The sequence below is a fragment of the Falco naumanni genome, chromosome 4, assembly GCF_017639655.2.
Source record: "Falco naumanni isolate bFalNau1 chromosome 4, bFalNau1.pat, whole genome shotgun sequence".
Classification (NCBI taxonomy): Eukaryota; Metazoa; Chordata; class Aves; order Falconiformes; family Falconidae; genus Falco; species Falco naumanni.
Window position 1 is genome coordinate 78,877,697 of NC_054057.1, and position 27,149 is coordinate 78,904,845.

At 36.7% G+C, this 27,149-nt stretch overlaps 1 protein-coding gene across 3 annotated transcripts in view; it reads right to left on the bottom strand.

Annotated features, from left to right (window-relative positions):
- The window catches only part of SMG1 (SMG1 nonsense mediated mRNA decay associated PI3K related kinase), a 67,351-nt gene that overhangs the window by 33,457 nt on the left and 6,745 nt on the right, over positions 1-27,149 (bottom strand). For 2 of the 3 annotated variants that reach the window (XM_040592252.1, XM_040592250.1), the window contains exons 2-21: positions 24,100-24,263; positions 19,990-20,145; positions 14,644-14,780; positions 12,288-12,346; positions 11,317-11,530; positions 10,387-10,512; positions 10,223-10,295; positions 9,442-9,539; positions 7,764-7,937; positions 6,504-6,728; positions 5,667-5,768; positions 4,950-5,219; positions 4,259-4,389; positions 3,367-3,528; positions 2,758-2,876; positions 1,914-2,001; positions 1,726-1,827; positions 1,192-1,332; positions 696-895; positions 217-413 (exon numbers count right to left, since the gene is read on the bottom strand). In XM_040592252.1, coding sequence (XP_040448186.1) covers positions 217-413; positions 696-895; positions 1,192-1,332; positions 1,726-1,827; positions 1,914-2,001; positions 2,758-2,876; positions 3,367-3,528; positions 4,259-4,389; positions 4,950-5,219; positions 5,667-5,768; positions 6,504-6,728; positions 7,764-7,937; positions 9,442-9,539; positions 10,223-10,295; positions 10,387-10,512; positions 11,317-11,530; positions 12,288-12,346; positions 14,644-14,780; positions 19,990-20,145; positions 24,100-24,263 — 2,938 coding nt within the window. The remainder of the gene's footprint in view (positions 1-216; positions 414-695; positions 896-1,191; positions 1,333-1,725; positions 1,828-1,913; positions 2,002-2,757; positions 2,877-3,366; positions 3,529-4,258; positions 4,390-4,949; positions 5,220-5,666; positions 5,769-6,503; positions 6,729-7,763; positions 7,938-9,441; positions 9,540-10,222; positions 10,296-10,386; positions 10,513-11,316; positions 11,531-12,287; positions 12,347-14,643; positions 14,781-19,989; positions 20,146-24,099; positions 24,264-27,149) is intronic. The other variant, XM_040592251.1, reaches the window with a different exon arrangement.

Consider the following 27,149-nt stretch of genomic DNA (forward strand, 5'->3'; position numbering starts at 1 on the left):
CACTTGATTTTATACCACTATACAAGCTGGTACTCCAGAAATAAGTCCTGTTTTCATGTTTCTCTAGGAATAAGCCAAAGTCAAAGCAAGACAAATTAGAGTCTCCAACTTTGTTTAAGTTTTTCTGAACTTCCACAGTCAAGACCTGAACAACCTTGAAAACACTGTTCATTCAATAGACTTTCAAGTAACATCAGCACCATAAGACAGACAAACCTTGGGTGGAGAGGTAAGGGCATTGGCACATCCTTCATAAGCATTGTACATCAATTTTTCCAAGTTCTCCAGATACTGTAGAAGGAGAACAAGCCTAAGCTGGTTGCTACTGTGTCCTTCATCGTTGTCTGCAGTAGTCCACTGGCTAACATCTTGGTCAGGGTTTAACGTATGGGCTGCAAGACTCCTAATAATACCTAAGCATTTTACCAAAACATGGAAAAAAAATAGTTACCAGAAGTACTTTATTTAAGTGTGTCAAGGGATAGCAATGATCTCTCAAAATCTCTCAAAAGTTAATAATTATGCAACTGCTCTTCTGCAATTACATTTCTTGATGTATCAGTCAAAAATATGCTAAAAATCTATAATCACTGAAAAACAAAGCCACTGCACTTCTTGCCTTGGACACAAAGTTCTTAGCTGCTCAACCTTACAAGAAAAAATCCCATGAAAATAAACTATATATTTTACATTACCTTCAATTGTTTGAAATGTATCTTGGGCTCTACCCAGAGGAGTTCGTAACTTCGAAAGAACAGTAAACTGAGCTGCTTCCCAAACAGCCCATTGCCAAAGAACAGCATCAGTCTTCAACAGATTACGAGGGATGGTTGGCTGATCTCTCTTATCTAGTCTTTGACAGCTATAGAATAATCTTTCTAACCAATTATCCTTCCTGAAAGAAAACATCAGCACATTAACACAAATTCACGTGGCAACAAGTTTATATTGCACACACTTCAGCCCCCTGTTGCCCTCAAGTCTTTCATATGATTATTTCCAAGCAGCAATGTACATAGGCAATTATGCAAAAAAGGTGTGCATTTGAAGATACTTATAAATACTTCAGTAAATGACTGAAGGTAAATCAATGTAATTTGTAAACATAATTACAAATTTAAAACTAAATACGGTTTTGAATTGTTTACTGTAAATTCAACATCCATGGATTTCAGTTTTAAAAGTTCTTACCCAGTTCGGTGAGAGTTTCCATACAAAATAAAACTAATGACATCAGAGAAATCCTGTGGGTGGAATGTATTACTTGGAGCTTTGCTCATATGACTTCTTATAGCCAAAGAAATTTCTTGTATTTCTGTGTGGGTACGGTTACTACAGGAAGAGAGAAAACAACCCATGTTACAATGCACTTGAATACATCAAAGAAGTTGTGCAAAAAAGTTACACACACACACGCAATGACTGGAAATAAGTATATTCTCTGGTGCTTTCAAAAGTTCAGGCCTGAGACAACTTGCAGGATGTAATATTGCCGAAGCTCTGGATAACATGTACCTTACGAGTATTCATATTTGCTACAAGAAGTGTTGCATAGTTTATGAAATTTGTTAATTACTTTGTGTACTACCTACTGTTCTTAGACCTGCAAAGTAAAAGAGATACAAGACACTCCATGCAGCCATACTTTAAAAATCAAAAAGCATGACAACGTTCAACTGGCATTATTCTTCAAATATGTCATTGAAGTTAATTTCAACAACTTACCTCAACACAACATCTAAAGGAATCGACTTCAGAAGTTTTCCAAAAGTTTGTCTTACACGAGCACCACTATGTACTAGTTGAACACGACACACATCAACACATCTGCATCACCAAAAAGGAAAAAGAAAGGTGGTAACATTTCCATTAACAGCATAATTCAAATATTATACAGAATTCTGTGCAAGTACCTTTGTAAAAGGTCATCTGGGAGGGAGGAAGACAGGGCATGGAGACTACTACATGCTTGAAGACAAATGTTCATATCATCCAGAAGGGCTGAATTAAGGAGTTGAAAGAAAAAAAAAGTTATTCTTCCTAGAATTAGGTAATTTATGCATTACTCTGTTTGCGGTAGAACATCTGCATACATTACAGTATAGCTGGCAGGAGACAGAGGCTTCAAGCAAAACTTTTTCATTGACTAGTTTTACTGTAAGCAAGTAAATGACTAGTAACAAAGTCGCTTGTGATAAATGTTCTCATGGGTCTTTTCCGACAGCTGACAGATTAGTCCTTCTATGGTCCCCATACACTGGTGTTGTACACAATATATTTCAATAGAAAAAAAGGAAGGTGAAGTTGTAACTCCTGGCCTTGGGAAGTTACTGCTCTTGCTAGTATTATGGTGCTAAAAGCATTTGTTCCCATATTTCTGTTTCCAGGTTTTGAAATCCAAAACAAACAATACATCACATTATGGAACGGTTCCATTGCTTTTGTTATCAATATATGATATAATATAATGCAATCTTACAAGTAAGATTTGGCACATCACTGACATTTTTGGTAGATGCTTTTCACAATTTCACAATCACAAATTGTTACTCAAGGACAAGAAATTGTTTGCATAAGTAATAGGTAGGGATCCACTTGAGGAAAAATACAGGAGTGTAAGTTTTCGTGCAATACAAACTGGAAGCCTACCCAAAAGTAAATTAAACAATAAGTAGTTACAGCTATCGGTGGTATATGACAAGGTCACTTAATTATGCCAAGTAAAAGACAGTTAAGTAAAAATATGTGATATCTTACTGTTTGCCAAAAGTCCTTTACAAAATTTATGAAAAGATGGGAGAGAAAATAACGGTGCATATGTTTCCGATTTTTTCATCAGAACAGCCACTTCCAAAGCCCATGTCATAAGTAGTTTCCTTCAAAAAACAAAAATGTTAGTCACCCTATACAGTTACAGAAAGATATCTTTCAATATAACTTAAACTACTTCACATTACAGATGAGTATTGTACCAGAACACTTTTTTTTTTTTTAAACAGCAGCTTTTGGAACATTAAAATGCTCCCTAGCTTTCACAACATTTTGGTAATACAGGGTTGTAACTATGGTAAAAGGGTACTACTACTGAACAAAAACCTTTTTTCAGTAAGCTTGGATAGCTCTGCTTTTACTGTATAGATCTTACGATGGCTTCAATTTTTATAATTTTCATGCCTAAAAATCAGCAGCTACTTTTTCCACAGGTATGTCATTATCAATGTTTCAAATAATAAAAAAACCCCAAATATCTGATTGGTTAAATTTATCCCAAATTTTACAACTAAAATTATCCTGGTTTCTGAATTAAGGCATTCTACTGGTAAGGAAAAAAAAAAGCCTCCTGATTAGTAAGAAAACGTTAGTTACCTGGTGTCTTGAGTAAGGTTATCCTTCTTAAGCAGTAGCCCCAAAAGGTTTAGTATGATTGAAAAATGTTTTTTTGTTGCTGTGGTTACAGTACTTATAACTGCTCCATCAAACAGAGAGGGAGAGGAAGAACTGAGGCTACTGGATATGAAATGGTCATGCCTGAAAAGGCAAGGAAAAACATAATATAAACCCACCCCAAGAATAGGGGTACTTCCTTAAAGTATACAAGAGAGGGGAAAAACAACAACAACAAAAAACACCAAACAAATGAGAACAACCAAAAAACCCAGCAGCAAAAGTTAACATGGTTACTGTGTGGGTGTACATTCTGTCAAAACCCACGTGTTCTGATCCCTAGCCGAAAACAACAAAGTGACAATTTGACATCAGTCCATGCAGCCCCATAACCTGGTTTCAACTGTGGCTGGTATCAAATGCATAGTGAAAAATCACCAGAACCAAGAAATGGGTAGAGTAACAGTTAAACTAGTATATTCCCCTACTTCAGCAACATTTTGTAGTAATAAGTTCCAAAGTGTGTTTAAATCTGTTGTTTACATTTCATTACCTCTCCTAGATCTCACAGTAAGCAAAACAGTAAATAGTCTGTCCTTATTTACTTCAGTAGAGTTCTCCCTCAGTTATCTCTATTCAAACACAAGACTTCTAATCTGCCTTTGAATAAAATGCCAAATTTTAAGCCAGGATATGCTTTCTTGGCTGAGATACAGACTCCCTTCAATTAATGAAAGTAAAAACTGATTAGGGAAGTTGGAACAAAAGCTTAATTGTAATAGATTATTTAAATTCATCCCTTCAACAACATAATCTATTCAGATCAGTCCATCCTAGTGCTCTTAAAATACTGATGAATTATTAATCTTCATACCTGGAACAGTGTGAATATAACGTATAGAGTACTGCATACTGGACAGCAGGAAAATGAACTGCTATGTCACCATGAACAATCATCAGATTTTTACTCAGTAGTGCAAATACAGTCGGTGAAAGGGCCCACATCTATAAAACAACAGCAACAAACAAACATAATAAACAGGACCTATTTTTAAGTGTCATTTCCACACCATTAATTATTGTGTTTTGCTTCTTCCCATGGGAAATAATTTAACTCACTTTTCTGACCGTAATTGCAACTATTTTCTTTCCTCTTTTTAAGCAACCTGTTCAAAGCAGTATAAGTTTTTATTTGGAAAGGTCTGAAACCAAGGTTTTCATATGGCTGATATACCACCAGAGGACAACCTAAAGCTGCTTTTATTTGTCTTGATTTTTAAAAAGAATTACTATGACTATCTTCGAATCAATCCATTAATAACCCTGATAAGATGCTCCTCCCTAGAAGCTGTTTTTCCTTATGCACCAACTAGAGACACAATCCACCTGTTCAGTTTCCCCAAAGTTGCAATACTAAAGTTTTTCTACTAACATCTTAGGAAACAAATATGATCATTTTAATCATACATGTGCGCACTAATAGTGAAAGACATTACAGTATACTTTAAGTAAAAAATTGTTTTTAAACTTGTTGTACAAACTGTATCTGTAGAGTTTTTACTCACCCCAATTAATGAGTTTTTAGCATTTCCAATAGTACTTAGAGCACTGAGGTCAAATATAACAATAAACTTTGCATTATCCACATTGAGGATACGCTTCTTGAAAGAGTCATGCTGGATTTCAGAACAGGCATCAGGAAGATGTAAACTATAGAGAAGACTATTCAGAGCACAGGTCATTTCTCCTAGAATCAACCTATAAGCAGTCTCCAAAACAGGAATGTTCTTCAGGCTCAGTACGGCTTGGTATACAGCAAGGGCTGCTGCAACAACCTTGAGATTATAAAATAATTACAGTAATCATTGATTAGCATGAAATCATAACATATATTCATCACCAAAACTGAATTTAAAATTATGCTTCATTATCTATGAATAGCCTAGTCTGATACACATACCTATCTCCAGTTTTCTGTAATTAAGTACTACTTACTTGCAGAATCTGTTAATTGCTTTCCAGATCATCCACACAACACACCCGACTATGAAAGTCACATCAGCTAAGGACTTCCCTATCTGGTACAATGTCCAGCCTACCAATTCCTTATCTAAATGCCAAAACCAAGAACTAGCTGCATCTGCCTTTTCAGAAGTTTTATAGATATGCAGTTAGATTAAAAAAAATATATTTAAGATGAACAAAGTTTCACAGCTTAATAAATATATTCTAGGCAATACATGAAGGCTGTTGTAACACCTGCAGAAGTCACTTACTCTTACCTCTTTCTCCTTATGATAACGAAGAACAAGTAGTTTAGACTCTGGTATAAATAATTTCTCTACAAACGACGATGGTAGTTTTGTATTTATTTGTTCAACAATCTGGGGATAAAAGCCAAGATGGTAAGCATCTTCACCTGAATTAATTTTTATTAGAATAGATTATTTAAGATTAATTTAAACACTTTTTCTAGCTTATACACACTGTATCTAGAAAAATCAGCTTCCCAGCAATGCAAGTACGTTGTATTTGCTTTCCCAAATTCACATTCAGAGAATTAGTTATTTTCAGGCTTTAACAGCACAGCTGAGAGCTAAAAGTTGCACAATTCATTTAGATCAATGCAGGTTTAAGAGTCTGTGGCCTACACATGGAGCTATATATATTGACGAAGTCTGATTTCCCGCATCATGGCATCAGTAGATAAATAGAACATATTATGCACTAAGATTCTGAAATTCACCAGGTGGTGTGGTGTTATCAACTGCAGAGGCCAGAGAATGGCACTGTTCAACAGTCAAGCCAGACAGGGTGGAAAAAACAACCAACCACCCCTCACCAAAAAAAACCAAACCAAACCAAAACACCACCCCACAAACCACAAAACACGAATGCTCAGGCTAAAACTAAACGCCATGATCTACAAACCAAATGCATAAAAAAAGCTAGCAGCAGATGCTTTACAGAAAACACAAGCATTTAGAAGAGGAATTTCTTGCTTCTGATCAGGAAGGGAAGAGTTTTGAATATTTAGTACACACAGAAAAACACGCAAGCTTGCTCAGAAAATAGTATTTTCCAATGTGAAAACCACAGTAATAAAAATATGTACAAACCAGTGTCAACAGATTCAGAACTGAAATGATATAATCCGTGCCACAAGTCCGACAGTTTTCCATTTGATCTAATCCATACGTGATGACCATGTCACAGTGTATGGTCATACTTGGATCTAGGCTGCCAAGTAAAACACCAACACACTCATTGGCAGCTGTAAGTACAGCTTCAGAAAAGAATACTTGGTTCGCTGTAGTCACACATCTCATTACTCTGTACAGCACCTAGAAAATTAAAAACACACCTAAATTAAACTCCATTAAAAAAAGAGTCAAGGACTGCATGCTATGTAATAATATCCATATCCATTTGATATCCCATCCATTACCTACTCTGCAGCTTGGTAAATTCTGTCAAAAGAATATTCTGAATAATGCACATCATGGCACTACAGAAGAAAAAACAAACCTTCAATTGCCTGGTTTCCTAGTCAGTTAAAAGCCTAGAAAACCTAAATTCATTATTCAGAATTCTGTTCAGTTCCAACTGATGTCAACAGAACTCCTCTTGTAAAAGAGACTAGTGTTCTTTTTTGAGCTTTTGTCACAAGAAGCCTCTGCAGATTAAGACACAAGTTACATCACTGTCCTGGCTTTAATTGGAAAACCCATACACTTATTTACCCAAGAAGTTTTGTCCCTCACAGAATGTCGCAAGGGCATAAATTCCAGTTGTGCAGCTCACGCAGCAACAAGATTCTGACTGCTAGCATTTTTTTTTTTAATCATCCACATCCTCTAGAGTTCCTGTTACGGAAGTGTAACAGCTATTGGCATATTATATAATATTTATTATAAGTTTACACTATCCCATCCTATACTTTAGAACAAGTGGACTTTGCTATCAGATTTGCTAGATACAATTTCAGCATAGACTAGAAACTCCTACGTTTTATAAATACAAACTTGTAATTTGAGTTCAGTTTTTATACTGTCATAACAATCTGAATAAATGGTAACATTATGGTTACAAAGACAGGTAACACATGCATAAACCTAGCTGCATGAAATTAAAACACCTAAAAAAAGCTAGTTTATGCTGTATGACTCCCATGTGCTGCTATCACAATCTATACCCTAATATTTAATAAAATTCTTCCAGTATGTTTCTTTAAGAAAATACATTTCCTCAAAGCTGAGCATATATATACATATTCATGTAAAATTCACAAAACCCAAACAAACTCAGCAGTGAATAGCATCACTATTTGGTGATAAATTACGTCAGCAGGAAACGAGAAGAAAAACTTGAATTCTTACATCAGTTACATATGCTTCTGTAATTGGTGGCCCTCTAATTGGGCTGAAGCGTTCCCCAATACTCCTCACCACAGTACTGAAAACCCGAAGCAGCGCAGCCAGTTTAGGTAGTGATACCGAAGGAGGAGGAATATCTTCATCTACTGATTCCCCTGAAGCCACATGGCTGAGGTCCTACAGTACAAAAAACGTATATATCAGTACATAGCATTAACAGTTATAATACATGCATAAAAGATCAAAATATGAGATGGAAAATACTTCATCTATTTTCCAGACATATTATAGGTACTATCCTCTGTCTCTAACTTCACATACATAAGATGGGATATAGACACAGAATGGCAACGAGCATGTCACAGACCAGTAAGGAGATACTGTTTGTTAGTTTAGCGACTGAAACAGTGTATGCAGACTGTATCTTGTAAATTAAAACAGAAGTTTATAATGTTCCCGGCCCCTGGAACAGGATCATCCATATTGCTGCTGTCACAACAGCTGTCTGCAAACTTTTACCACTCTCCCAAACAATTCCCATCCACAAATTGAGTCAGGATGTTCGAGTGGCTATTCCCATCACACTGTTTACATGCAGCTACCTTGATCTGGAGATCCTGAGTTTACTAGCAGGGTACTTCATGCCAGCTGGCATCAGTGCCTGGGAACATTCCCAGAAGTGTTGATCTCATTACTATAGATATAGCCTTGGTCTACCCCACTGCGAGATAAAACACACACTAGCTGGAACCACCTCCTCCATGGTTTAAGTTAACACAACGTTGTCTTAAAACTCTTCCGTGACTAAGAATACACATGTTGTCCAGTTCAGCAGCCAAGCTGATAAGCAGCAATTTACTGCACTGACTAATCACTTTCAGCCGTGCGCCTACAGTCGCAGTAGTGCAGGTTTCTGTGGGCTTGACGCTGCCAAAGAGGTCTATGAATCCTAACTCTTAAAGCTGTACCTTGGTGTATATATAGGTACACTAATAAAATCAATTTCTTCTGCTTTGAGGGAAACAGACTATGCTGGAAATACGATTTCATCTATAGGATCTGCATGTTAACATACATAATATAGCATAATCTACTTATAAGCATATATACATATGAGCACATATACCTTAAGACAACACTCCCCCTGCCAAAAAACCCAAAACTTCCTTTATTGACACCGCCAGATAAACTCTATGCTCTGTTAACTAAGCAAAGGTTACAAAGACAAAATAAAATATGTTAAATTAACATACTTTAGTTTTCTATCAGTTCCTGGTACATGATTTTGTGCACAACATAATCTCATTAAAGAAAAAAGACATTTACCATTAATCTAAGAATCCCTCTCCCTGCGGTAGTCACTACTTCTAAAAAATTTGCATTTTTTTTTTTAAATTAAGGCATTCCTGCTTGGTTAATTGTTTTCATTATAACATTATATTGTCAATCAACAACGGCTGAAAGCCTGGTTATGATACTGTTTAAGTAGTTCATGAGGATTTGTGTGGAATTGTCATTGTACGTGCCATAACTGTACTCTGTAATTTGATCCCATTTTCCCCAGGAAAACCATATAATGTTATTTTCTACAAGTGTAATGCCATCCATAAGAACCACAGCTGTGGATTTTTTAAGAAATCTGTAACAGTTAACATGGTATATACCATAAAGTCTCATTTACCTCAGCGTAAGCTTCCATGTCTTCTAAAAACTGACCCAACAGCGTGGTAGAAAAAGTAAGATCAGCCACCCAAAAGGGCTCCAAACTCTGCAGCCATCCTGTATAAAAATACCAGGGCAATTAAAACAGGGAAACAGGGTAACACATGAAAATTAAATTTTAGTTGCATATTGCTGAGCTAAAAGTTGCTAAGGTAGAGAAAGTCACCTGCATGAAAGCTTTTACATAAGTTATTTTTAAAATAAATATAAATTTCATTTTCCTCTTTTGTCCCTTTGACAAATCCATTTTAAGGTTCAGTCCTGTCCCATGGCAGTTAAACATTAAGGACAGAACCTAGGACTGACACAGGAAACATAACAGACTTGCTGTGAATAACTCCAAGACAACTGCTATAGCTATACGAAAGTTTCCAGTTTCTTAAATGCCAGTACAGTATCTTTACCACAAGGATTCTTTGTAAGCACACAGGAGAAAGCATTCTTTCACACAGAACATATTAAGATGTATAAAATTATTAAAAATTGTTTAAAACTTACACGAAACAATTTAGGTTTAAATGTAGCCCGAATAAAGCATCCCATTTCTCCAGATATAGCATAATATGGCAAATGCAAATTTACTAAAAATTTGGAACAAGGTCTCTTGTTAGAAACTCATAGCCAGAAACTCATTTTGGTTTTACGTCAATCTCCATGTCAGTAGGACCAGACTAGTTTAAGTAAACCCACATCATCTGCAACCCAGTGGACTATATTAGTGACTCTTTAGCCAAACTTACCAGACACCTGCTGCGTCAATGAAGGTTTCTGAGTGTGATCTATATGCCACCCAACCAATATGTCCACTGTGTCCTGGAAAGCGATTTTGAAAAAAGTTATTTACCCATTTTGCTGCACCAGCATTTATGTGAGTAAGGAAACACAGAGGATAAAGTAAGCTTACCCTAAAATTGGTGCTGAAAATGTGTGGGTAGCATCGGGACACCAAAAGGATGCACTTGACACATTTGCACAGTAACTCTGGTGTATCCACATTTTCTAGAATGGACTGCAAGCTGGTCATCACAAGCTAAAAAGTAAAGCAAAGCCACTAGACATAACACTTCATTAAAACAACATACAAAAAAGTTATGATATTAGACACAGATTTATTCAGTGTTGAACACTTTTCAAACTACCCTGACTCAAACAACAGAAGCATCTTAATACTCTTTCTGCAGGAAGAAAAAAAAATGTAAAAAGCATCACATACTGCATGAAAATAATAATTTCAAGTGGGCATTTGTTTGAAATATGAGTGTCAGGTTCAAGGCTTGGGGACACCACATTCTTTAATTCTTCAGCCACAGAACAACTAGTTGTTTTAAATTCCTGTTTCTCCTGCTGAAGTTTTTTGGCTCTGTAAAGTAAATATTACACTGGAGCACAGACCTGGATGTAGTTGTTCTACACCAAAAATACAGACCCTAAAACTTGAACCAGAGGGCCAGATTTGTCTGCATACATCCTACATCTAATTACAATTCAGGTTAGAAATTGTAAATAGGAGGGGTAGCATAAAGTAATCAACAGGTTGGATTTTGTGTACCACTCCACTTGAGCTCTCTTTTTGGTCACAACAAGGTTCTTCCTCTTGGATCTGCAATATATACTAAAAAGTCACTTCAAAATACGTATCATCCTACAAAGGCTTGACAATCCTTTCCAATGTAATCAGAATCAAATAATTCCTTTGATCAGAAAGTTCCCTCCCAGTTATTATATTTACTATGTTAACATATCATTACTTATTGTTCATTCCAGTTTAAAAAGTTGATTCAAGCATTGCACTGGAAAAAATTATTAATAATCCTGTTTTAACTTGTAGTCTTACCGGCATCAAAGATGAAAAGGCTTTCTTTTCTCCTACAGTCTCTAATGCTTTGTAGGTTGCACACAAATAAAGAAGTTTAACTTCATCTTTTGTGGATGAGCTGAATTTGCTAAAAATCCATTTAAAGATCTTCTCAGCCTCGTAGCTCAGAGAAGCACAAAGAAGGCCAAGACAGCATGCTCCTTCCTGTCTCAGTTCTTGAAGCAGTTTGCTACTGTATTTTTGGGGAGGAAAAAAAAAAGTGGGATCTCCAGACATGACAGCAGAACACAAGAAACCACAAACAAATTAAAATATTTCCTAAAGCAGAAAAATATATGCATGAATGAAGCTTCTTCTCTCCTACTTAATGGCAGCAGTGATGAAACTAAAATAAAAATAACCTGAAAAACTCTGTGAAATATTTTTTCTATGGAATACATCAACTTGAATAAAAGCATGCAACAGATAAGCCGTTCTACTCGCAACACACTACCCAAGGAAAAAAATTCTTAACATACAACTGACTTTGGATAATAACACTGAACTCAACACCAAAAATCCCATTGACATCTAAGCTCCCTCTACATATGCTCTTAGTAGGATGTAAATTAATTAAATCAGGTTGTAGAAAACTTAATCCAATTTGCAAGCTAGACAACCACAGCAGCGTACTACTACACGCAGGTGATTAAACATAGCTGAGACAGACTTCATATTACCTACAACACAGAAGCCACGCTTGTGCATTCAAATTGTCTCCATGTGAAGTGTACTTTAGACAGTCTAACAGTCCTGTTGATGTGCCTAAGAGTCTTAATTCTCCCCCAGTTCAGTCTTGTTACTGCGATGTCACACCCATGCAAAATTAGTGAATGAATTTATTTCAGTCTTTGCCCCCTCCATTACATTTCTACACTGAAATCCAAACTTAAAACTGAAGTTATTTTTCCTCTTTAAAACCTTCAAACCATTTAGCTTTTCCAGCTTACCTTTCATTGAGTACATCATGAATGGCAGTCAGGATATTATCCAGTTGTTTAATTAGTACCTATAATACAGGATATATAAAAGCATAAGCACAATAACGGCACGATAACTTCTGCAAACTAGGTCCTGTTTACACCCACATTAAAAACACCACTGCCAATTCTGTTTGCCAATAGACTACTATTATGCTTCCCACAGCCACTGCAGACAGCATGAACTATATTAAGCAATACTGCAATATTATCCTACATGTTATATTTCATATTTATTTACACTACCCACAAAAATACACTGGCAGCCTGCTATCACTGTTTGTTCTAAGTTTAGTTCTTGCTGATAAGATTACATCACAAACATAAGATTCACCATCCAGCTCACCAGTAGCATCTACTGAAGACCTAGTCTCCTATACTTATAAACAATCGTATCAGCAGAATATTTAATTGATCAGATAGTAGAATCTGAAGTATTTTCTCCTTAGGCAATTCGGACTCTCAGAGAAACAGAGTATTATTCTGGGGAATGAAAATTATCGATGAACCGGTGCTTCTCAGTAAACATAACCAGAAATACTTGTTTTGCTAATATGCACTAAAGAAACCCAACACATCAGTTAATTGAGTTGTAAAATACTACATTAGCTGCAACTGTGTATAAGATGAAGTAGTCTTCTTGACAAGTTAATAAAAGCTTTGTTCTCTTTTCTTCAGAAAGATATTGATCTTCAGCACCACGGACATTATATAGTTTTTGTTGTTGAGTTTTGAGTAACATCACTCTTTTGGAAGTAGAAGTGGGGAGAGAAAGAGGTTCACATGCTTGATTCCTCAGAACTCACAAGGACATTTTAAAAATGTGGCTGGTGTTTGCAAGATGTTACAAAAGAGACAGGAGAAGGCATCTATACAACTTAGGAGCTGGAATACTATGTCATTACATGACAATGCCACTGCCTAGTGACTTTTACTACTTTGTTGAACACACATTTTGACCCTGAGAATGAAGAGAACTCTGCTAAACTGCACTTAATACTGTCAAGATCTGCAGGAGCTACTGCTAGGTTAAATACTGTCCATTAAAAAGTTTTAGGCTTGACATCGTGGATATCACTTGACATACAGTCTTGTTCTCATTGGCAAGCTGGGAGAAGTTTAAAGAAAAGTTTCTCAGTGAAAAACTTTTAACATTCTGATCACTAACAAAGTTTGTCACCACCGAGTTAGATATTCGACTGGCAGTTCCAACAGGGTCTGATATGCCAATGAACTTAAATAAAATGCAGTTACAAAAAAAAAAAAAACTAGGGAAAAAATACATTGAGAATAATGGAAGTAAATAAAAAAACCAGCCATGGAATAATCATGGAAAGCATTTACTCCCCAAACCCTTGTACAAACAAGGATTTAGTTTCAGAGGAAAGCTGAAGTATTAGCTAGGCTTGCACATGGTCTGCTTATACCTAGGTCCACAGAATAGGTAAGCCTCAATATTTAAGTGTCATGACTTTTGGAAAAAGAGCACAATTACCATTGAATAATTAATACATAACGAGAGAATGAACCAACTTCTTATAAATATGGATAAATGCATAATTCACAACTGAAAGGTTGCAGCACTGCGTGTAAGTGAGCGACACAGTATTAAACCATCATTTCCTGTTTTTTTAATACTTGGAGAACTCCTAAGCTCTCCAAAACAGTGAAGGAGATGTGTCAGATTAAATACTCTTAATACTGCACTTCAAAATAAGTAATATTAAAAACGCATACCCACAGTGGGATACTTCCCCCCCAACCCCAAATCCTTAAGAATCACCTGAGGACACTAAAGAGTTCAACAACCCATTAAAAAACCCAAAGATCTAATGAAAACAAAGATCCTTTTGTTCTATTCCCCTAAAAGGGAATACACATACAAAGGTGTTTAGCTGGAAAGCTGAGTTAACTCTAAGATGAGCTATTCACAAGACTGTAGAAACATCTGTGTATTTTGTTTAAAATACAGAAACAGTTCTTGAACAAGACAACAATACATTTTACTTTTCTCTACTTCCTTGTTGAAGAATCCAGAGAATATTGCTAAGATGAGGCAAAAAGCCCCATACACATACCTTATTTATTGCTACAGTGCATGACTTCAATAGTTTGCTTTAAGGCAATATGTCCCAAGGAATCAAGCAATAACAAGTTTCCTGAATGCTGGGAAAAGGGCAGGCAATCCAGAAATACACTTTCCTTTGTTGTGGAAGGAAAGTCCCTGTATATAAGATATCCCTTGCAGATATTTCTCAATACTCAGATTTTTAGACAGTTTTATAAAACAAGAAATACTCCAGTGCTACAGAAAAGAATTACTAACCAGTTTATTATCTGGTTGCTGGATGAATTCTTTCAATTGCTTTACAGTAGCCAGTCTTCGGTCTCTGTCGTCTTCCCGAGTAATCCTCCGAAGAAGATTTGACAGTCGAGACTCGTCAGAATAAGACAACGATCGCTCTGAAGAAGAAAAGGCAATTATTTCTTTCCTCTACAGCATTTGATCAATAGTATCTGTATAGTCTGAAATGTGTATTTGTGGACTCAATAAGTCATAACAGTAATTTGAGAAAAAAAGTAAAAAAAAAAAAAATCCTGATTTGTTTTAAAGCTACTATAAGAAAAATTAAACTTAAAATCTAAGTTAGCTACTAAAATATTTCATTTCTTCCACTGGACAGCCCAGCACCTGGGTAAAATTCGTTCAGAACTAAGCAGAACTGTTTTACTTCTACACAAAAACCTGGATTTGGTTCTCTTCTACATAAATGGAACTACAAAAAGGTGGGGGTGTGGTAAGGTTAAATCAGATTTCTGACTATATATATAAACAAAAATAATTCAACAAATAACATTTAAAGAAAACCTTGTGGAATAAACAAGCTGCTTCTTGAAGCAAAGAACCAAATTTAAGCTCAAGCATCTACCAAGAAACAGGGTTTTCTCCTCCATTTTGCCAGAAAAAGTAAGATTATGAGCAGTTCTCTGATAGCTAGCAGGGTTCTGCTTTGCAATGGAGAACAGAATGACTCTTCCTTTATTGATGAACAAAAGTATACAGGCGTGTAGAGGTGCAGCGGCTACCGAATTAAGTGGATAATACAGGAGAATTAGCATCTTCCAAAGAAAACATTTCATTAAAGTTGACCAATAGCACTATTGATACCAGTGAAGGTCACAACTCTGTCTACCTGATTTAGGTACCAATTACAATGAATTCGCATGAATAATTCAATTCCCTTATTTGCAAAAAAGAAACAAAGTTTCTTTTGAGAAGTTTAACATTAGATGTTTCACAGTGATTAAAATTAGAGGTTTCATGGAACATGATGAGTTTTTTTTAGTCACCAAGCCTCTTATAAGAACACCCAAGACAACTAAAGGCAGCTTTTTTCTCCAGTATGTTACACATCAGTCATCTGATGGAAGCAACCATAAAGGCAGCCTGGTTATAATGGAAAAATACTGACAAATGATGGGAACTGCAGCCTTGGAACCTGGAGCATCCTTGAAGGGCAGCTGGGCACCTAAGAACCTGAGACATCCTGAGATACCCTTGATAAGCACAAACCCAAGAAAATGCAGCAACAACCTTATTGTCTAGAAAGGAGAGAAATAGACTGTAATGGTGGAAAACATCCTCGGAAGGCAGGATTCTGCAACAGCTACTGGCTGCTCCAGCTGGAAAGAGAGACTGGGAACACAAACATTGGTCTGAGAAAATAGAAAACAGCACCATCTGTTGCCTGTTCCAGGTGAAAAACAGTAGTTAGTAAGAGCTGCTGGTGGCTCCAAGGGGTTGCATCCTAAGAGCCCTTAGGTCTTAACAATAACTCGCTTTCCACCCAAAATGAAGCTTCTCCCCAAGAGCTCCCCCTGCAAAGACTTCACTATGCAAGATCTCCTGGACAGACTGGACCCGTGCTGGGAACACCCGACTGACTCCAGGTTCCGTGATGCAGATCATCGTTGAAGTTTTTCTGTCACCAACTGGCACCACTCCTAGGAGGTCTGATGAGTGCTGTACCAGTAATACTTTGAACGGTGTATATATATAGGTGTGCATGTAAGTAAACAATCCTAAGTATATACTTGCTTTACTAGTGGTAATTTGTAGTAACTTGTAATGAAGAAATTTAAGAAATAGAGAAACCTTTGTGTACTTGTATATTACAAAATCCTATGAACCGACCCACAGGCCAGTAAGTCTTATAGATCATCATCTACAGGACAGCATGTCTTCTGTATTAAAATCATGAAGAAAGTTCTCAACCTTATTTTCATGTCTTTATTTTTTACATTTTAAAAGAGTATGAATAAAATAGGCTTTGATGATCTGTTTCTTGCCAGGCACCAGTTTAAGCAACTCATTTTGAAGACACCTGACATTCTGAAGGATTAGGCAGGCTTAGCAAACATTAAAATAGCAGTAAGAGTCTGAAGGATCGAATCTACATCTTGTTCCTAGCTAGCACAACTAATAGCAGTAAGAGTCTGAAGGATCAAATCTACATTTTGTTCCTAGCTAGCACAACTACACAAGACATGTCGAGATGTTATCTGAAAAGCATGAAAAGCACCTGTTTTAAGATGTCACTGATTTTACAGAAGACTAAGGCATACATATCCATTTAGGAAGAACTAAGATTCTTGCCCCTTGCTTTATCTAGAAACCAGAGTCTTCAGTAGTGGACAAAAAGCCAGATGTCTGGTGGGAAACATACAAGAAATCATGAATAGCAAAGACACCTTTTGAAGAAGTATCTGAAGTCTTCCTGAGTGATGGTACCAGACTAATAGTGACAATCCCTGCTAGATGATTGCTTGCATCTGAAGATCTCCTTGTATTTCTGCCCACAGCTGAGCTAGCAACTGTAGTCCAAGGCTTACCTGCCAACAGTTAATACACTGCCAAACTTGAGAAAGATGGACCTAGTGCAGTTACTGACCCCAAAAATATATCAACCCTGGAGAAAAAAAGAAAAGGACTACCAGGAAGAATGCAGCCTGCCCACGGGTGTGCCACGCCTACTACCATTTTCTTTAAAACCTGGACAGTAGTAGGTCACCAGACCAAGGAAAAAAGGAAATTTTTTTTGACAGTTCAGATACAAAACATATGCAAACAAGAATGAAAGTTCTTTTAAAGCTGGGTTACAATGGAAACTAGCACAGACCACAGTACACAAAATAAAAGCGCAACTGCAATCCATCAATGATTCCACGTAAAAACTCTTCTGCTAGGGAAGTAGTTTTCTACATTACTGAATGTATCTTGAAAACTTAAGCTGAACCAAATTTACACATGCTTTTTTCACTATTAGACCATCTACATATGAAGCCTCTCAAAACAGCAATTTGAATAGGTTGTTGAATAATTAAATGCATTGGCCACCCCATACCACAGTCCTTTCCAAGACAACAGATGTGCCTCATGAGAAAGAAAACTGTTCTACAATATTCCTAGGGTCGTACTCTACCAGCACTAACCTGGACCAGAGACACACAGCACACATTTCTGTCACTCCCACTTTGTACTGACCTCTGCCACTCAGCGAGCGAATGGGAGGCTACACCAGCACAGCTGAGTAAGGTCACTAGAAACTGCTCTTGAAGGGCAAACCAGGATGCAGTGGTTTGGAAATACTGAAAAATATTTTTTGTAAATAACTTTTTATAAAGATATTCTAGGTCTTTGTAAGGTCCCTAAAAAAGTTCCCCCTCCTGTCCCTAAAAATGCTGGTTGACTCTTCAGTGTTAGATGAAAAGTCAGCAGTAACTATAAGCCTTGAATTACTTAAAATCCACAACTTGCAACTTATTAGTGTTATCTTCTCTGCATTTATCTTTTTCTTTGTAATCTCTTTGTGGAAAACTGTAATTTATTTTGAAATACAGTTGCACTGTGCTACATACAAAAACATCTTAAACCCAGAACTGTATAAATAAAACTAACACCATCAAGGTTACTGCTACGAGACACACATTTAACTGCTGCCAGAACAAGACATACTGTTCAAAAATTAATAAAAACAAAAGTTGCTTTTAGTAGAGATCTGATGAACGTTGGTATTAGTCCCTAAGAGTGTGAGCTGTCTGTTGAGCCATAATCATAACCTAAAGATAAATAAAAGAATGATAAACTAATCAAGAGCATGACTGAAGCTATACTAATCAAATCACTAGTTAATGAACACCAGTATGACTTCCACGTCGTGAAAAATCCATGAGGTCTCAGCCACATGCTAACTCACAGAAGACAGCTACTGTAAAAATTGCTTCATGTACACATAAACAAACAAGAAAATATAAAAAAAGAAAATAAGATCCTGTTGCAACATGATCTCACTGTATTTTGAACAAGACATGAAAAATCAAAATGACTTGCTGAAACCTACAAACAATTACAAGACAGCCTAATTAAAAAGGAGAAACTCTTGAAATCTGACATCTAGAGGACAGAATACAAGTCACAGGCAGGGCCTTCAGTCATCCAAAATTATAGTTCTTAACATTTTAAGGATTAAAGAGGTACTCACATACGTAGGAGGCCAGTTTTAATTTTCTGCCAGTACTAACAGTAAATTCACGCACTAGCCCACTATCGAAAGTATCATTTACACAGAGCTCTCAATTAGACAATTCTGTTTCCTCCACAGACATAATTTAAGACACTAAAAGATCAAGACACCAGAATGGTATTATAAAGTCTTGAAATTAACCCATACCAAAGATCAGACTTCCGCAACACTCATGTCATCACTTGCACCTCAATCCTTCCACCCACAAAGCACACAACATTCTTTTTTCACCTTTTGTCACCTCTGAAATAGAAATTCCTGAGGAGAAACACCGTGTCCTCATATGTTTATGATGTGGCTGGTATAAAGCAGTCACAGTTTTTGTCAGTGGCTCCACTACCACTTAAACTAAGTGATGCAATAAACAACAGTGCTCAGTCCTAACAAAGTTTCTATTTTCATTCAAAAGTCCCTGGAATATTTTTTTTTAACTATGATTTAAACCCAAATAGCAAAAGCACAAGTCCAGCATTCTTGCACCCTCCTGCAACTCCAGATTCCCTCTCCTTGCATCTCCCAAGACCCTGCCCACATTCTTATGATGCCTCTGGTTCCCTCCTGGCTTCTAATCCTCAGCTGAGCAAGAGGGAGCATGAATTGTTGCTGGTTCAGGAGTATGCATCTACTACTGACTAACCAGCTGGTTTGATGTGATGACTGGTTGACCTGCAGGCCAGTGAGAACAGGTAACGGCTGAGCTCATTGTCACGGGTTTTCTCACACTAGGACTCATTAATAAACAACTTTTCAACAAACCAAAGAGCAAATTCTCCTCCTTGGAGCCCTCGAACTCTTAGCCAAATCTGGTTACCCTGAATAAGGGTTTAAAACTTATTTAAGGGAAACTGAAAGATTGACAGCATAAGCCATACAGTCAAGAGATGTGCCTAACCTATGGAGGAATGCTCAACACAGGGAACAGTAAATACAAGATGAGAGTTTCCATCAGCATCATCTAATCATATATCACAAAAAAATATCATATCTGTATAGATTGCCTAATCATAGTGAACTTCTTTTCATATTCTGAACACAAGAGAGATTGCTAGAAGACATCTTCTTTTCCTGTAAGTCTGCGGTATCCTTACCCTGTGATTTCCTCATGTCTTTTGTGGCTAAAGCACGATTCCCATGCGGAACACTTGTAAAATCAGGATTGGTCACATTGTTAACTCTCAGCTCTTGCCCCAACGACTTCCGACCATAAGTATTTTCCCCAGATCCTCCATTGACACTGTATCCACCTGTGGAAAAACCAACATGAGATTAAAATGGGCTATCAGACCATATATTTAGTAGGGTAGTATGTTACGAGTTATTCTATTCATATGCAAGTTAGCAGCCCTATCCTCTACCACCTTCTTTAGCTTCCTTTCTTCACATGAAAAAATGTTTTGTTATGCCCTGCAAGTTTCCAGGTCACATATTCAGAACCTAATCAGTCTTTTTTTGAAGCATATGAAAATCCCTCTATTGCATTGACTTTGTTCACGGCCATTTTGGGGCAAAAACATCGATTTTGTAGCATTTGGGGGTTTCTTATTATTACTTTTGACCCTGTATTTTACAAGGCCCTTCATGTCAAACTGCTAGTACACATGATTAGATACATTCACTTCCTTGCTTCTTGATTACGCACATCAAATTTCCACACTGTTTTTGTTACAAAGGCCACCACATAGGCTCAGTAAAACGGAAAAAAAAAAAAAAACCCGAAGAAAACTTTTCAAAAGCCACAGGTTATTTATATGTACAGATTGAACACCTCTCCCTAAATACACAACAGTCAATATTTTCATCCACTAATACTAACGTTATCTTAAATTAAACTCAATCCTACATACTCCCACTCAAGATACACTTGGCACATCTCTGGTAACAATAGAAAATCGAGGTAAAACTGTCAATTTGTGTAATGCAATTACTTTTACTCCTAGACTCACAAGAATTTACATACACAAATGTTGAAACCAAAGATCTCTCTAGTCTGCCACCACTTTGAGGGGCAAGTTCTCGAGCCTGCCCAATATTTCATTCAATGTATCATAGCTCACTTTTGAGGCAGTTGTGCACACAGCTTTCTGAAGTACCTTCCCTGTCTAAGACAAGGAACAATTAACTAATAAAATTAAATCCAGAACAACATGAGATATGCAAGACTTCTTTCAGAAAAGTTACTTCCACAATTCCACCTGCATCAGTGAAAGAAAGGCTGGGGAAAAGGAAAGGTAGCTTTCTGTAAAAAAGATGCAGCCTCCTGAGGCTACAGGATGGATTAAGAAAAAAAAAAAAAAGTTGAAACATCGAGGTGAATCCAGACTTTAGCAGATGTAAAGAATGTCATCTTGAAGTCAAAGCTTTTAACATAAAGAAGCTGTGAACTACCAGCAGAATTTTGTGCATTTCTATACACATGGGACTATCCTACCATTACAGAAAATCCTGTGCAAAGTCTCAGTTGTAATTAGATAATTATAATTAAAGTAAAAAATTATTTTTTTATTTGTGTATATTTGGATTTGCAACATTAAACTCAATTTTTAAACATAAACTAGCATGTGTGCCACCTTAATGTTATTTTGTCATAACAAACCAACACTGTCCTATGAAGGAAATTACTTCTAACAGCAATAATTACGAATTCAAAGCAACAAAGATTAGTTTAACTGAATATGTCAGATAATCATGTTTTCAGACCACAAATATTAACTAGCAAAACCAGACATACTACCATATACTACCGGAGCTCTTAAGGTTATTTCATACTTCCCCTCTAGCACATAAAATATCCCAGGGGTTTTGGTTGTCTGCAAAGGCATGTAGTATTCACTATAGCATATTTGACATTATTTTAAATTAAACAAACACAAACCTATATTCTCCCACTGGACATATAGTTGGTACATCTTTGGTAATAATATGAAACACTGTCATTTAATTAAAAAACAGCAGGGCAATCAGGTTTTTCAGCAATAAGGTTGCAAATATTACATTATAACTCTCCCCAGTTACCTCCTGGTCTGAAAAGTTTTTGAAAATCCTAATATATACAAATGCTATTAATTTCCCTTTAAATGCTAAATCTGACATCAAATAAGAACATGATCAGCTATGTCATTGTTATTAATTTTAGCATAAATATACAGGTACCATGACATACAAATAATAGTGCAGTATCTTTTTAGCAGTAAGGACTCAGAGTACATCATAATTACAAATCAAAAGGGAGGTAAGTGTCACAGGGAGAACATCTCATCTATAAGTAAAAAGCCAAGAGCCTTCTTTAAAAACTTCTATCTTCCAACTTCCTTGTCTTGTTCCGAAAATAAAGGGGAGAGATCTAATTTCAGTCTTCCACTAGTTAATGTGATGAGTTTTATAAAAATAAAGAAGAGCCAGGCTAATCTTACAGATACAGAGCAGAAGTACAGGAATCAAGAGTCAACAGTCATAAGCTGCAGCAAGGGAAATTTGAACTGGATATGAGAAAACAATTATTTATCAGGAGAGTGGCAAAGCACTAAACAGGCTGCTTAAGGGACACTGCAGAAACTCCCATCATTGGAGGTTTTCAAACCTGAACAACTCCTAGAAATTATCAAGTTGGAAGTAATTTTTATTATGAGTACCAGAAACTAGGGGAAGGGGCTGTAGAATCTCTTCTCAAGGATTCTAGGAATTTATGACATGGTTATCCAGGACAGAAAAGCTAGATGTTTTTAAAATGAAAATTCCACGCTGGCAGACTCCAACAGTTTAAGTGAAAAATTTTAGGAAACAAGGAAACTATTCTGTAAGTTTACATGTTTCTCCAAAAATAAAAATGAACTAGAGAGACTTGGAATTTGATTTTATGGTACAGAATATCCTAATCATCTCTTTTCAAGTCATACCTGAACAAAACAGCATAGTTAAAGTGCTGAGCTAGCAGAGACATGCCCTGTAAGATAGAGTACTTGAGGGAGAGATAAGTGCATTTTTCTTTTCAAATGGCACTTTCCCAACAACCTCAGGAACTACCTTACTGAATTTGTCCAGAACTTACTATTTCAGTATCCTGCCAGTATGTTCTTTAAATTCTAGCACACTTCAAAGTGTAAGAATAACCTACTATGCCAATCTGTGTAAAACACAGTAAAGCTCCCCACGTTAGCAGACACTGACAAATATACTCACTTTCTAAGCAATTCCTCTGTTAAGGTTAACCAAATCTTAAGGTTCTCAAGGTATACAGATAAACAAATACCCGTTTCATGCTCCTGCCTCCTACTAACAGTACCTAAAAAAACCAACTTTGCAGCAGCACACCCAGCTGTAACTTCCCCTAAGATGTAGCAATTTTTTGCAGAGTTACAGGGCAGAGAAGTAGGGTGAGTGCAAATGCTTTTCAGGTTCCTGAAAAAAACCTCCCACACTAATCTCCCTGTGAGATTTTTGGGGTTTTTGAGTCTGACCTGCCTGAAGATTTATGTAGTCTAAAAAGTGACTCTGCAGGTAAAAAAATCTTCCTATTTGATACCTTGATCTGGCAATTAGAAATATAAAATCAGAATATAGATTTCTTTTTCATAAAGATGAAAAAACGTGACTAAATTTTCAGCTGTTTTCTACAGAAAGTATTTCTATTCTAAAAAAAAAAAAAAAACAACAAAAAACACACACCAGAAAAAATTGTATGAAGCATACATCATGCGATTTATATGAAATCAGATTGAGGCACATAGAGGTAAGAATTCCCATTAATGACAAAACATAGATATGATTCCCAAAGATTCCAGCTCACTGCAGTAAAGCTGCAATAGGTAATATATCAGATTAGCAGCCTGCTTAATCAGGCAGTCCATTTTCAATACCATCAGGACTAGACAGTATTCAGGAAGAAATTACAACTTGTAAACCGGACAACTATTCTTTAGGAAAAAGTGCCTATTCTGTTAACACATTAAGTCTTCTCTCACATTTTTCAGCTAATGCAACTGCATATTTTTCTCACTATTCATATCAACCACACATTTCTTTGATCCCTGATAAATTTCTCAACACAGAGATACTGTGGCAATAACTTGAATCAGTTCACAGTCTTTTTGGGGAAAAAAAAAAAAAAAAACAAACCAAAAAAATAGTTCTCCACCATTTCCAACTTCCTGCCTTCCTCTGAATGTCCCCTCAATTTACACATGAAACAGCAATCTGTATACCTTTTTCTTCATTCTGTATGTCAGTGTGGACTCTGATATCATCGTGTCTTTGTCGAGACACCACAGCTGAATTTGAGGGTTGTAATCCATAGGAGGCAGAACTGCCCCGATCTCTGGATGAAGAGTATTTTAAATTGTCCTGGTCAGCTGATGCACTGTCAGTTCTATAAAGAGAAAAATATTTTTTTTTATGTAGGGATATAACAGGAGTGGGATTCACATTCACTTATAAATGCAACATATTTAAATGACAATCCCAAATGTATTTTTCTGTGTCAAAAAAAAAGTTGTAAATCTAACCTGCTTCTTAAAAAGAAACCTTAAATTCACGTTGGCATTAGAATTGACGTAATTATTATCGCAACATGCAAAGGAAATGCATTCTAGTGTGCCAGTGCCTTTTCTCAGGATGTTCTCAAGTCTCTTTTCAGGTAGATGCCTACATAAGGAAAAATGACTTCCCAGAAGGGAAAAGTAAAATACAACTAGGTATAGGTATATGCCACAGCTAGGCAATACAGCATCTGCCATTTATGGAAGTCATTACTAATGCACACAAGTATTTACACAATACACTATGGGCTTTATTGAGCAATGTAAAACCACTTATTAGATGGAGGTGTTACTAGTATGTAACTGATAACGAACATAGGAATCACATATTAAGTTTCTGCAAAACAAAAATTGCAAAACAAGAAAACAGGCTTTACCATGGAAAAACCTGGAAATGTAAGTTAAGAGCTGTTATCCTTTAGAGTAACTGTTTGCTGATAAGAAGGGAGTTTAAAAAATCTGCGTTAAGCTTAAACCACTCTCATATCAGAAAATTGATTTACAGCCCAGCATAAACTTTTGCAGAAAAAGCTGAAAAATATAAAGCCAATTTCTCACTGGACATACTACGTGATTTCATTTTTTAAAAATACAATAACTTTAATTTACGAAACTTGTGGACATGAGACTTCAAAACCTAAATTCAACCAATGATTTTAAATGCATCCTTACGAGCAATACTGGAGGTTTTACATTAAAACTGGTAAAACAACACCCATCCAAAACGCCATAGAATTTTGTTCAGTTCAATTATATCTGGAATCATACTATTCAAATTATTTACAGAGGGCTTTCCCCAAGCAAACTCTAGAAGACCTACTATTTTTATTTTAAGCTTTGGATAGTTCACTTGATTATTTAACAAAAAGCAGGACAGGTCGTTGCTTTTCATTCCTGTAAATTAACTATAATTTGTGTAATGAGAAACATCACATGTTCTTGGAAAAGTCTTTAATTTTTACTTTCCAAGAGAACACTATGATTAAAACTGGTAGACACATTCATAGAAAAGGAGTTGAATACATCTTAAGGCCAAAAGGGAAAAACACAGCTACAATTTTTGAAAAGCAGTTGTTACTTGAGCTGTCCTGAAGGCTTGCTATTTTCAAACACAGCCCGTCCTCCATACAATTGGAGGAGTAATACCATGAGGGCTGATATTTGCAAAAACCACTGGAATTAAAGACACACACACACATAGACTTTATTCACTTGAGACTGTTAAAAGACAATACACCACCAATTTGGAACAGGGTTCAAATGAAGAAAATTGTGCGTTTGCCCTGTTCTCACAGTGCAAAGTTGACAGTACGTTTGTTTGGCAAATATTATTCCCTTTCGCTCTACTACAAGCAAATTCATCTTCAGATATACACAGGAAGACTTTTCCTCATTCAGTGTTCACTGTGGCATCACATCTACTTTTTTGCCGAGCACTTGCTTGGACTATTTCATAAAACAGGCTGTGGTACTCAAGAGGCAAAGCCTTAGTAAGTAAAAGTCTTTGCTCGTGACAGTCAACTAAGACTGCAAAAATACAGTTGGACCTTCATCATTCACCTAAATTATGCTGAACAACAACAAAGTTCTGCACTGCACCTCCAAATGGTATAAACTGTAAATGTGCATACACCATGTGCAAATTTTCCAGTCTGCCACAGAGCCCCCAGATTTTCTCCCTGTCCTAAAACCTCAGGAAACTTCCAGCTCACTTCGAGGAACAGCAGAGTTTATTATGGAGGATTCAAATTATTTTAGCCTTCCAATGAAACAGACAAGTTTTCAGTTGGTTACTGTAAGTACTGGTAGGTTCTCAGTAGTGTACCTCCCCAAAGAGCATTGCTTTTTTTAAGGCGATGTGCTGCAGCCTGTATCATCTCCAATTGTCAAGCATTAAGTCTGAAATTCTTAAGTCTGAAGGCAAGCTGATTAAATGGAACAGTCTAAAAAATTGTATGTGTATCCCAATCAACTGAAGAACTACACGTGTTCTCAGCTAACCTCACTTCCCACAGCACAGCCTTTGAACAATCTGTAAAATTTTCCATTGTGGTAAAATACATAAGCCTATTGTCTCCCTGGGAAAAACCACAGACTCACTTCATTTTCATTCTGTCTTTGGGAATGGCTTTCTGCAAGCTGATCTGTTCACACTTTATCACCCAACTAGAAGGTGAGCACAATTTTGTTAAAATATGTAACTGTTCTCCAATGTATCAATGTAAGAGACAATAGATCCCACTGAAAACATTGTTCCCACTACAGTAAGCGTGTAGCTTGGATATCTAGCGGTTTCTAAGCTTTCTTTAGGAAGCAGAGAAAACAATGCTTCATAGAAAAGATACTGTTTCCAGAGAACTAGGTTCTGTGGCCCAATGGGCTGCTATGGCCCACATTGCTTTAAAGGATTTTGAACTGAATTAAGCTTAGAGTAAGACTTACACCAAAAGCAGAGCCCGTCATCTCATGGGCCTGTACATTTCTAGCTGTTCAACACGCACTGTTTCTCAGGCAGGAAGGGAATTTAAGACTTGTACTGTTGCTCCTGCACAGGCACTCTGGGAGTTTGTGGTGTAGGCTCGTCAGGACCCCAGGGATAGGACCCCAGCACCCGTGACCTGTGCTCCCTTACCCAGAACCCAGACGCCTGGGTGACACAGGACGCCGCGGTGCAAACTCACAGTGAAGCACAGCCTGTGTGCACAGGAAGAGACATA